This window comes from Nomascus leucogenys, chromosome 12 (assembly GCF_006542625.1).
Source record: "Nomascus leucogenys isolate Asia chromosome 12, Asia_NLE_v1, whole genome shotgun sequence".
In the NCBI taxonomy this organism is placed as follows: Eukaryota; Metazoa; Chordata; class Mammalia; order Primates; family Hylobatidae; genus Nomascus; species Nomascus leucogenys.
The window spans coordinates 77,774,587-77,787,006 of NC_044392.1; the positions used below are offsets into that span (position 1 = coordinate 77,774,587).

The window sequence follows — 12,420 nt, forward strand, 5'->3', positions numbered from 1 at the left end:
GATTTTGATGTTAGTGTTTTAGGTTTGAGGGAGGTTTGGGGTGTAGCATGAAAAACTTAGATTTGAGTGTATTGAAATTGATAAAGGAATTATGGGCCTGTGCTGGAGGATATAAAGGAGAAAGAGCTGACATTTCCAACTCCCACTGTGTTCCAGACCCAAGATAGAAGCTGCACATGTATTTTCTTATTTCTTACTTAACCTAATCCTCTATGAAGGAGTAGAGAGTTCTGGAGGAACAAATGTGAAGAAGTGATCAAAGAAAGAGAAGGATAACCAAAATAAAATGATAGTGTGGAAGAAATCCAAAAAGGAAGTCTTAAGAATAGGAAAGTGTCCACAAGGTCAGAAAGCACCGATTGTTTTACCAATACTTTGTATTGTTTCATGTTGTCTCGCGTATGCACTCAATGAAATTCCACCTCTAGTTGGCAACAGTTGTCAAATTCATCCATGTATTTTTCTTCATTTATCCAATAATCTTTAATGTGCAACCACTGTGTTCCAGTACTATAGCAGTCATTGGCACGATCCAGTAGTGAAAATCTCAGCTCTCATGCAGCTCACAGTTTAGTAGGGAGAAACAGACAATGACAGATAAACAAATGAATACATAATATGTCAGATGGTGACAAGTGTAATGGAGAAAATAGAACAAGCTTAGGAGAATAAAAATTACTAGAGAGACTGGCCAGGGAACACCTGACTGTTTAATGGCATATGGGCAAACACCTAAAAAAGTGAGGGAATGAATGATGTGGGTATCCAGGGGAAGAACACTCCATTCAGAAGGAACAGAAAGTGCAAAGACCCTGAAACAGCAAAGTCCTTGGCAGGGAACCAGTAAGGCTTTTAGAAAGGAAGACTGATAGGATCTGGCTTATTTTTGCAAAGGATCTTTCTGGCTGCAATGTTGATACAGTTTGCTAGAGGTGCAAAGGCAGAAACAAGGAGACCAGTTAGAAGCTATTGCAACAATCCAGGCAAGGGATTGGCAGGAGGGAAAATATATACTGGATGATGTCAGAAGGCCTCAACTCCATTGTTTTAAATGAAAAGATATGTTTGAAAGTATTATACACAGCACAGCTCTATTCAAATTCTAGGAGCCACAGTTATTATCATTTTTATACAAGTCCCTGCCCTTTTGCCCATTATTTCAGACCACATCTGGATGATGTGGCTGTGTGAGTTTTCAGTCCACGTTGATATGAACGGCCACATTTCCTTTAAGAGTCATTTTCTCTCTGCACATGCATCAGACATTGCTTCTTGTCCTTTTACTGTGGTTTTTGTTGCTGGTTTTTAGCACACACCCAGGCACGCCATGTAATTGCTGCTATAAGATTACTTCAGTGTTTTCCCTAGAGTGTTTCTTCTTTCTTGACATACCATTTTTCCTACTTCCCTTTTTCCTGGAGGACCTGGGTTATCTGTTTTCATGCTTAATATTTTCTCTGTCCACCCATCTGTTTATTTTAGCTTGTTTCTTCCCTCCTCTCTGCTGGCCTCTTTATAGATTCCTCTGTTCGATAGTTTAAACTCCATGACACTGCTTTGTTTATCCTCTCAGCTTCCACAGTACATTATTCCCCATCTGCTGTAGAAGGAACCCCAGTGTCCCACAAAGTTAACTAAGCCCCTCTTGTCTGAACAAGTTTTTCAGTCACGCATTCAAGTTTCTAATCTACCCCATCTTCCCTGGTTAGGAATGCAGCAATCATATTTCTAAGCAAGCCATGCTCAGTAGATCTCATCTTTTGTTCTTTTTTCCTTTCAAATGCCTTAATGACTTAATGGTCTATTTCTTCAGAGGTAGGCAGTTTCAATATCAGTCAATCAGCAAGTATGTATTTAGTATTTGCTATGTGACCAGCAGTGTGCTAAGGACTGCAGGAGATTGAAAAAAACAGACACGGCATAGTCCAAGGCTCAGGGATGTTTGCAATCTCGATGGAGATGTAGTGCTAACATATATTTATTATGCACTTGCTGCAATCCAGAAATTGTGCTAGAAACTAGGAATACAACGTGAATTTTAAAAAGAAAGACGTCTATCCTTATGGAGCTCATAGTCTAGCAAGGGAGAAAGACACATGTTAAAAATTATTTACAGTTCAATCAAATATGTACAAAATGCTGTGGGAAAACAGAGGAGTGAAAGGGATTAGTTCTGCCTCGGGTAATTGTGGAAAGCTTCACAGAGATGGTGATGTTTAAAATGGAGTTTAATAAATTAGTGTTAATTAAGCAGAGAATTAATAATAAAAGCTAATATTTATTGAGTACTTATGAGGTTGCAAGCATCGCTACATGCTTGCGAATTAGCTCATTTAATCCTCACAATAACCCTCTGTGCTATTATGGAGTAAGCAATTGATAAACAGAGAGGTTAAATAACTTTCCTAAGGTCACACAGCTAGGAAGATATCAAAGCCAAGATTTTATTCCAAAGGGTAGCTCTAAAACTTGGGCCCTTAAGCACTGTCCTCTGCTGTCTCTCGTGAAACATAGAAATAAGAAAGAAAAGGAAGGTGGCATTTCAAGCAAATCAGTATGTTTGCAAAGCACAGTATTCAAACATACTTGTAATAACATGCAGCCATGGGACCTTAAATCCAATACACAATCCCTGGATCAAGCAGATAGTGACATCAAAATGGTAAACTCATTCTTTTGTTAAATTGGAATTCATAGAAAATACAGAACTGAGAAGCAATAATGAGGAAAATAACTGGGTTTTATAAATCAGTATTAATAACAGAATATAAAAAAGCAGTGGGGTCAACTGATTAAACTGCTATGAATTGCATCTGAACATCAAGCGTGGTTATGCCCAATGTTATCCAGGGACTAGAGAGTCCTTGAGAACCAGAAATATTTGCTAGACAACGTACATCCTGATTCTCCTAGCCCCTTGAAAGTAAAAAAAATTAAAATTAAAATTAAAAATTAAAAAAATGGCCTCAGAGGCCCTCTGTCCTACCCCGGGAATGATCTGGGGCCCTGGGGACAGCCTGGCATCTGCATGATTTCGTTTTTATCAACACCACATCTTCATTTCCAATGCATAATAGCATAACATTTACCATGCCTGTGGCCCATATTATGAAGCTACCAATTCCATAAGGGAAACAGAAAGAAAAAGATTCTGAGGAAGAAGGGAGTATCAAAAGAAGTACTGGAAGGCTGATGGGAAAGAATGAGATAAAAGAAGAAAAAGAAATCTGGCCTCCTGCAATGAGTATAAAGATTTCCTCCTAAAAGATGAACAAGGACCTTCTGAAGAAGCTCCTGACATATTCCACAGGTTCACCTGTGCTAGAGAAAAGAAACCAGACAATGCCTCCTACAGGAGGCAGTTTCATTTCCTCACTGAGAGAACTGAAGTGACAGTGTGCACATTTGGCCCAGTTAAATGAGAAACGTGCTTTATTCCCAGGCAGCATATAACAGAGACTTGAGAGTCTGCCAAGACTTATAAAGTCCCCCGAATGCTTTCCACTTCTGTTGATATATATGAGAATGAATTCTCATTCTCTTTATGAAGCCTGGAATGTATCTCTAACGTCTTTGAATTTCTGGGTAGGAAAATGAATGGTTTAGGGGCACTAGTGATGTTTTCATCTCTTCTTCCTGCTGCTTCTAGTAAGAGATGGACTGCATCTCATAAGACTGGCAAGACAGTGTTGGCAGGACACCAGTCAGCCTGATCGAGTGCTTTATTATTTCAATTGAATTGTGAAAGGAAGGAGAAGAGTACTCAGATAAAACTGTAAGACCATATTAGATACCATGGAGCATAAACAGGAGGGAACAGAAAGAAAAATAGTGGAGGCCTTGCCCAGCAATTTCCAAAAGATACCAGAGAAATGGGCTGGGAACAAGGTTAATATTCTCACTTGTCCCTGTACCAACAAATAGCAGATGAAAATTATCAAACTGAACTTTAAAAACTGAAGAGAATTTGGTAAAATAATCCCTTAAGTCTTATGGGGATTTGTAGAAATGTGATTCCTGACCAGATTATGGCATGGAAAGATGTATCTTGTTTGGAATAAATAGGTCTGATGGAAGGGCTGGGGAGAAGCAGTATCTATCAAAAAATTATACACATGCATGGACATCCACAAACCTGAGGGTGGAGTATGGAGGAAGCAGCTGCAGGAGAGTGAAATGAAAGAAAAACAAATGTTACCCTGGGACTGCATCAGAGACCTTGTAACCAGATGGTTAATAGGGACAGGCAAGACAGAGGGGCGATGAAAGCCTTTGCAGACTTCAGGTGGAAATCCCACTCCACTAAAGGCAAAACATCAGAAAAATTATTGAATGGCCTTGTTGGAAATTTAATCTCACAAAAGAGAGAGAAGTAATGAGGGGACTTGCTGCTTTGGCTTATTTCTGGCTAAAAAAGTCTGTTTGAAGAAAATGGCAGCTAAAGGAATCTTGAAGGAAAGTAACCATTCCACGTTAACTTAGAGTTTCTTAGGCCAACGAAAGGAAGTCTGAGCTTAGAAATGCAAGTATCCCACCTTTAGTAAACCTAATTTCAGGAAGTTCAGAGAAGACAATAGATATTATCTTACAGTCAGCAACTCCAACCTGAAAATGGATCAGGAAAAATGAGAAGCTGACAAGTACAAATTTGATTATATAATCACTAAGTTTCCTAAGAAGTAGGAAAAAGGTTATGCATTTAGACAACTCACTGTTTGGTGCTCATATGAGAAAAGACATATCACATTACCAATGATGAAAATAAAAGGGTGGCATCGAGATTTAAGGATGGATCAGAAGTGCTAAAGCCTCAAATGATCTGAGTTTGGAGAAAATATTAGGAAAAATAGAAACATTTTGTCTATTAATACTCACTACTTAGAGCAGGTGGTACACTGTTAAATTATAATTAGAGAGAACTGTTTCACTCCTATTATCTTTCTCGAATCCCATAAAGAATGTTATCAGAACTGAAAAGAGTAGAGAATATATTTGAGAGTTAAAACCTAAGATACCTAAGGATATTGTAAAAACACATTTACCTTCATTAAAAGAATTTAAATCCAAAGTGTCTTGCAAGACATTACCACTTTAAAGCCTGAGCTCATCCCAGATAGAAAAAATACAGTGATCAGGGCCACAGATAGGTACTGAACCAACTTTGCTCCCAGCCAATCCTTACTCATCTGACTCTCTCACTAATAATCTCCCTCTCACCCAACCCTCTCTCACTACTTTGGTTCCAAGAGTCTCACTTGCCTCTATTCCATCTCTTGATTTACTTGCTTCTCTCACCCTCGCTGGCCAATCTAATACTTCATTTTCTGGATCATACTTTGTCTCTACCCTCTGCTCTCAGCATATTCAAGCCGAGTCCTTAGTTATTCGAGTTCTACCAAATTTAAACTTAAGATGCCCTTTTCTTACTGTACAGTACCCCTGTCTGCCTTCTGCTCAGAGGGCATATATAGAATATCCAGAATAAAGCGCCTGCTGTATTTTTAAGTGCTTTTCTAAGAGATCACTATACCACACTGATGAAAAATAAATGTTGCTCCAGGTTCTTTACCAAAGAAAAAGGTGGATGTTGTAGGGGAAGTAGGGAAAAGATGGAAACAAATAAGAAAGATTGAGATCTGACCCCAAAGGAATCCTACAAAGGTCATTCAGCTTTTGACTTGGGAGCGTTAGTAAAGGAAGAAGTTAAAAATCAGCATAAATTCAGTAAGAGCAAACCAAATTATCTCACTTTCTGTTTTGAAAGATGTATTAGGCAAGAAGTGAATATACCATAAAAAGATATGACATTGATAATGGTACAGATAAGGAAATAGTTAAATGATTAAATAGCTACATCCAAATAATTTAAATATTGAATGTTTTTAGGTTAGAAGTCATAGTGACTGCCCACAGCATGCTGTCCTGGGTCCTGGTTTTTGAAGGACACTTATTTGCAGAAATTGTACAAAGTGCAGACAGTCTTGACCTACAATGTTTTATCTTATGATTTTTTTTAACTTTACAACGGTTCATCTTATGAAATTACAATGGTTCATCTTATGATTTTTCTTTTTACTTTACAATAGTGTGACTTACAATGGTTCGTCTTATGACTTTTTTTTACTTTAAAATAGGGCGAGAGCCATAGGCATGCAGTAGAAAGTGATATGATACATGCTAATCACATATGAAGACTTGAAGCTAGAAAGAACAACTAACATGCTAGATAATCACAATTTGAAAATACTTCCATCAGCTATTAAAAATAGGCCAAAACTAATAAATTAATATTAGTCGTAATAAATTCAGAATGAAACATCAGAGATAGAATCAGGGCTGTCTCGTTCCTCACTCTTTGGCCTTAAACTTTATATCAAACAGAAACACTGACTGGTCTATTAAAAAAAAAAAAACTTGGCCAGGCGCCGTGGCTCACACCTGTAATCCCAGCACTTTGGGAGGCCAAGGCGGGTGGACAGAAGGTCAAGACTTTGAGACCAGCCTGGCCAATATGGTGAAACCCGGCTCTACTAAAAATACAAAAATTAGCCAGGCGTGGTGGCGGGTGCCTGTAGCCCCAGCTACTTGGGAGGCTGAGTGAGGAGAATCGCTTGAACCCAGGAGGCAGAGCTTGCAGTGAGCCGAGATCGCACCACTGCACTCCAGCCTGGGCGACAGAGCGAGACTCAGTCTCAAACAAAACAAAACAACAACAACTTTTAATTATCTCAAACAAGTAATAAATTGATAATAATGGGATCTTGGAATTCTCTAGTATTTTGCAACATCAATTCCTTGAACACCTACATTAAAATTAAATGTTATCATCTATAATTTAAAAGATTTAACATTGCTTTCTCCACATACATATCTACATATAAACATTTCCACTAATCAGGGATGGCTACACCATACTGCTGAAACTTTGTACAACCAAATGGGTGTAATAATGAATTGGAATAATGAATATGGGTTCCCTGTTCTCCACAGATGTGTGTACAAGCGGGACTGGAGACTATCCAGCATAGTCCTTTCTTCTTCTTTCCTAACCAAATGTGAGGATGTGATCTTTCTTCCTCTTTCTCTCTCTTTCTCACCTTTTCCCCTTTTCGTCCCTTCCTTGCCCTCTCTCCTCCATATCCTCTTTCTTAAAAATTTTTTTTGATGGCCTATGGTATTATATCTATTATGTGAAACTAATGACAACAGATACCTTTTGAGTCCTTAATATATTTCAGGCCAGTGCCATATGTTTTACACATTTTCTCACTTAAACTTCATGCATTTAATAGTTGATGATATGACTGAGATTTAAAGTATACAGTTAAGTAAATGATGAAGCAGGGACTGAGAACCAGTGTTGCCTGACTTTAAATATGTGACTTACCGATTTTATGCATCTTTTAGCCAACTCCAGATTCCAGGACATCTACTCAAGGGTATTCATAAGCTGGTAGTACTACCTGGAGGCTTTGGGATTAAAACAAATGTCCACATTCTTAGCCACATGGAATAATTTTTTTTGCTACTCTTTCCCAAAATGGTTTAAAATAGTTGTCATTCTTTTATCCTCTTCCAGATGAAGAAATAAACATAATTTTCTTAAAAAATTGTAATTAATAAGGGATGAATTGTTAACGTCATGTGCTAATCACTTCTAGGGGCCCCACATTGGTTTCACATTAAACAATGATGTTTTAATAAATGACAAAAGCAAATCTCCAATATAGAGAAAAAGGCATATTTAATGTACACAGAATGTGGACTTGCTCCACATAAAATTTCTAAGGCATGTACAACGTTTCTTTTGAAGAAGGCTTATACACTTGTTGACTGCCTAGGGAGTTTCCTGTATAATCATCTTTTGAATATTTATTGATGATTTTAGTCATCATGATCTGATTCAGTGAAACAACTCTTTGGGTTGATTTATTTACTAGGTTTAAAAAATTATTTTCTATCACATATAAATGGCCTTTTACAGCCAGATAGTGACCTCTTGAATTTATTATTTTAAAATAGTACTGGGAAATATTACACATATCCAGATACTTTGACTATGATTATTTTGTATTTAAAATACTCATATCAATAAAAACGTTCAGTAAAATAGCTATTACTTCCTCCCACTATGTGCCTACTACCATATTTTATGTTTAGTGTATAGATATATAAAATTTATATTTATTTTAACAAATATTTGACTACCCATTGTGTTTCAATGATCTCCAGAAACAGGATACACCACATGAGATACACAGATGAATAAAAGCTTACTAAGAGACCACAACATAGGAAGCTAAACGTAGAAAATATCCATAACATGAATTAGAATTGGCTAAATAGAGACTAACAAATGAGTCAGCATAGCAGAGTGCTGATGATCGTGGTATTTAAAGTCAGGCAACACTGGTTCTCAGTCCCTGCTTCATCATTTACTTAACTGTATACTTTAAATCTCAGTCACATCATCAACTATTAAATGCATGAGGTTTAAGTGAGAAAATGTGTAAAACATATGGCACTGGCCTGAAATATATTAAGGACTCAAAAGGTATCTGTTGTCATTAGTTCCACATAATAGATATAATACCATAGGCCATCAAAAAAAATTTTTAAGAAAGAGGATATGGAGGAGAGAGGGCAAGGAAGGGACGAAAAGGGGAAAAGGTGAGAAAGAGGAAGAAAGATCACATCCTCACATTTGGTTAGGAAAGAAGAAGGAAGGATTAAGGAAATCTTCATGAAGTCATGAAGTAGTGGCGTTCGAGATGTCTTTGAAGGATGCTTGGGATTTGCAAAGTGGAGTTAGGAATGAAAGGTATTTTAGACAGAGGACTTAACCTAATGTTAGACCTCAGATGGGTCAGTTGAAAAATGTGTCCTCCAGTGTAGCTGAAGTGCATGGTGTTTGAAACTGAGAAATAAGATAGAAAAAGACATGTTTGCAGAAAGCCTTAAATGCCAGCATGGTAAGCCTGTGCCTAATTCAACAGATTTTTGAATAAGGTAGTGAGAAATTTAGTCTGTGTCTTACATCCTAGATTAAGATGGCAGCATTGCACAGGGTAGAGTGGGAAAGGAAGAATGTGAGGATGAAACTTATCAAGTAGTCTCTTACAATTGCATTAAACATAATGAGAAATTCATTAATAACGTTTAAAAATGGCAGTAAACATGGAAAGGATTCAAAAGATATTGCACATCCAGAACCCAGACTTGGAAACAGATAGGAGATATTGGAGCAAGTTATGCAGTGAAATATAACTATGAAATTCCAAGACTCCATGATTGGAAAAATCCTAATGCTATTCACAAAACTAAAGAAATACAAAGGAATACCCAGTTCGTGTTGTTGATAATAAGTTCAGTGAGTAGAGAATTTGAAGGACCAATCTCTAATGACAGTGCTCATTATGCAGCTGATAAATGTAGATCTTGAGTTTATGGGAGCATTTCAAAATGGAAATATTGATTTGGATGTCAAGTGCCCACCTACAAACAGACTGCAGTGTAGTTGAAATCACAACTTCAACACATTATAAAGAAAATAGGGAAGACAATATTGGAAGTTTTCTAGCATCTTATCACTTGAGAGATACACAAAGGAACTGTATAAAAATGTAAACTTTGTCTCAGTTTGAAATTCCATGATAATGAGTATATTATAATTTAGAGATCAAAGAAAAAAAAGTAAAGAAGAGTGAGCAAGATTATAAAAAGAGCAGAAAATGCAATACCAAAGAGAATATGGAAAGATGATGTTAAGTAAGAGTCAAACCTTGAACATGGACCTTGAATTCAAACAAGACTCTCATGTTAATAGTTAAAAACAAAAGCAAAAATATTGACAGCATGCTAATTTGACATTGCTACATTCTTTTGTTTTGTTGTATGAAGCAAAATGTTTCTTATTGTTGATTAAACATAGTCTGTGCTTCACATATTAAGCACACTCCCAATTAGTATGAAGAACAAAGCAATGTGTAATCACATGAAAGATCTTCCATGGTGAAAGAAGAAAATTCTAGTTCTTCAAAAGTAAAAGAGCATCTAACTTAATTATTGGATCAACCTAATCAATTAACATAAATTAGAATTTTTAAATAATGTTACATACTCTTCAAGACATGACAGGTGAGTATTCTATCACAGCACTTTTTAAATTAAAATCTAAAATCCTCATACAGTGGAATAAATGCATAACATTCACACTCGTATTCCCTTCATTATGAGCAATCTAAACTTTTCTAGCATAGTGTATTACCCTTTCTCACTTTGCATTACTTTTGGTCCTTCAAGGCCCAAAAATGAGGAAAAGTAAGCCATGACAACTTAAACAGGTGTCATTTATTCTTTCTGTCCACAGAAATGCTGTTTTCAATTATCCAGTCGAAAACCTATTGAATGCAGTTAATTAGGTCCCGTATTTCTAAGCTAGGCATGCATATTGCCCATCTTTCAGAAGACAAACATCTAAGCTATAATTATCATAAAAAGCTTATCTATGAGAATTATGCTATCCAAAGTCTCCCAAGTTAATATAATGCAACATTGTATAAAAACAGGAAAATGCTGAATGATATTAATTATTACATGAAAATATTTTAAAATGAGCTTGTTAAGTAATTCAGTGGCTATTTTTAGGATGTAATAGGAAAAGCACTGCAGTACCTTGGAACATTTGGGGAATTGAGCAATGTAGAGCAAGTTGTGGCTATGATCGACGAAGAAATGTGTATCAACTGTGGTAAATGCTACATGACCTGTAATGATTCTGGCTATCAGGTAAGAATCCTGCTGGAATTAGAATGCTATGAGACATGTTTCTTCTGAGTTTTGTGGCAGAAAGCATTTTCTGTTGCTAAGTGTGAAATTTAAACCGGTGGTGCCAAATATTGCTCTTCTGCAACAGTACATCTTTCTCTCCTGTCACCCTTGTAATATGGTCTTTTTTAAAAGGAAACTTGTAACTTTTACTAACTATGCCAGCATTTAATGCACAGAATTATTTTTTAATACCATTTCATCACCCACAACATTAGAGAGAAAAATCCAACTGAAAAGAGAAATGCACACAAAATTATGAATACTAGGAAAGCATTACGCTTTAATACAGAGGAAAGGGAAAAGAACTACCATTTATGGCCATTACTCCGAAAGCCTATGATTCCTTCTGCCAAAAGAGAGTTCTCTTCCATTCAGTATTGATTAGGCTTTTACTATGGTCAGAAAGAAGCACTTTCCCACCAACGAGTTGTATAGGTTGGTCCCAGGAATTCTTCTGAAGCTGGAAAAGCCTAAGAGATGCATTCTTCCCTCATGAAGTGAGCCATAGCTACTTTCCAGCTCCTCAGTCCTCAGCAGAGCGTCTAGCATGCAGGAAAAAAAAAAAAAGAAAAGAGAAGAAAAAGAAAAAGAAAGAAAAATTGGGGATTTGACTCCTTGTGGACTATTCTCTTGAAAACACATTCTGTGAATTTCTCTTTGGTTTATAATTTGCTTCCTCATTTACTTCTTATATATTTATAACCTGCTGTTTTTTTAAAGAGTTTGGCACAACTATGACTTTTAACTGGTTGAATTTTAGAAATGAATGAAAAATGATTGTAACAATACTTTTAAACATAAGTTTCTTCTCGAAAGCCTGATTTATTGTGAAAGTAAAAGAATTTCTTAAGATGTAGAGTTTGCAGAAAGCAAATTTTAAAGTTTTGGAAAACTACTAAACTATTAAAAATTGCTAAAAACTATACAATATTATTTTCATGATATTTTTCAAGCTATAAGTAAAAAAAAGATCTTTTTAAGAAATAATCAATGGAACGTTCTAAATTCATAATAAAATGTCCCCATTTTTAAAAAGAGAAGTTTATGTACCTTATTCAACCTAGGGGCAGATCCCATACTGCTCATGGTGGGATTTTGCATATTCTTATGGCAGACATATTTTAATTTTTAAAAAACTATTAATTTTTCTTCCTAGTTTCACAGTTCTACACCAAATTTTTACTCAGTTCATCACTTTTTTCTAGCTAAAAGATGTCTTAACAGTTATTTTTATAAAGTGCTAGCCATATCACATTTACTTTCATGTCATCTTTCAGATTAACCAATCAGAGATCAATCAGGAAGTCCCATAATTATCAGAGCATCAGCTTTCTAATATCTTAAATCTCAGAACTTATGGCTCCCACCGTGGAGTTCTAGACTTGGAGCAACTTTAGAAAAATCTTCTTAGTAATGAGAAAGAAAATCACAAGTATGCATTTTAAAAGACTTAGAAAGTTCTTTGATTCTTCTGTCTCAGAAGATAAAAATAGAAAATCAAAATTTTTAATTGAACATAAAGTTTTATATCTTTGCAGATTTTCAAAATATATTGCTAAGCATTAATTTTTATCAGTTACTTCATTGAGT

General features: G+C 36.0%; 1 protein-coding gene across 1 annotated transcript in view; it reads left to right on the plus strand.

Annotated features, from left to right (window-relative positions):
- DPYD (dihydropyrimidine dehydrogenase) overlaps nucleotides 1-12,420 on the plus strand; it is an 806,347-nt gene that overhangs the window by 790,794 nt on the left and 3,133 nt on the right. Inside the window, exon 22 of the mRNA XM_003260094.4 lies at nucleotides 10,648-10,788. Coding sequence (XP_003260142.1) covers nucleotides 10,648-10,788 — 141 coding nt within the window. The remainder of the gene's footprint in view (nucleotides 1-10,647; nucleotides 10,789-12,420) is intronic.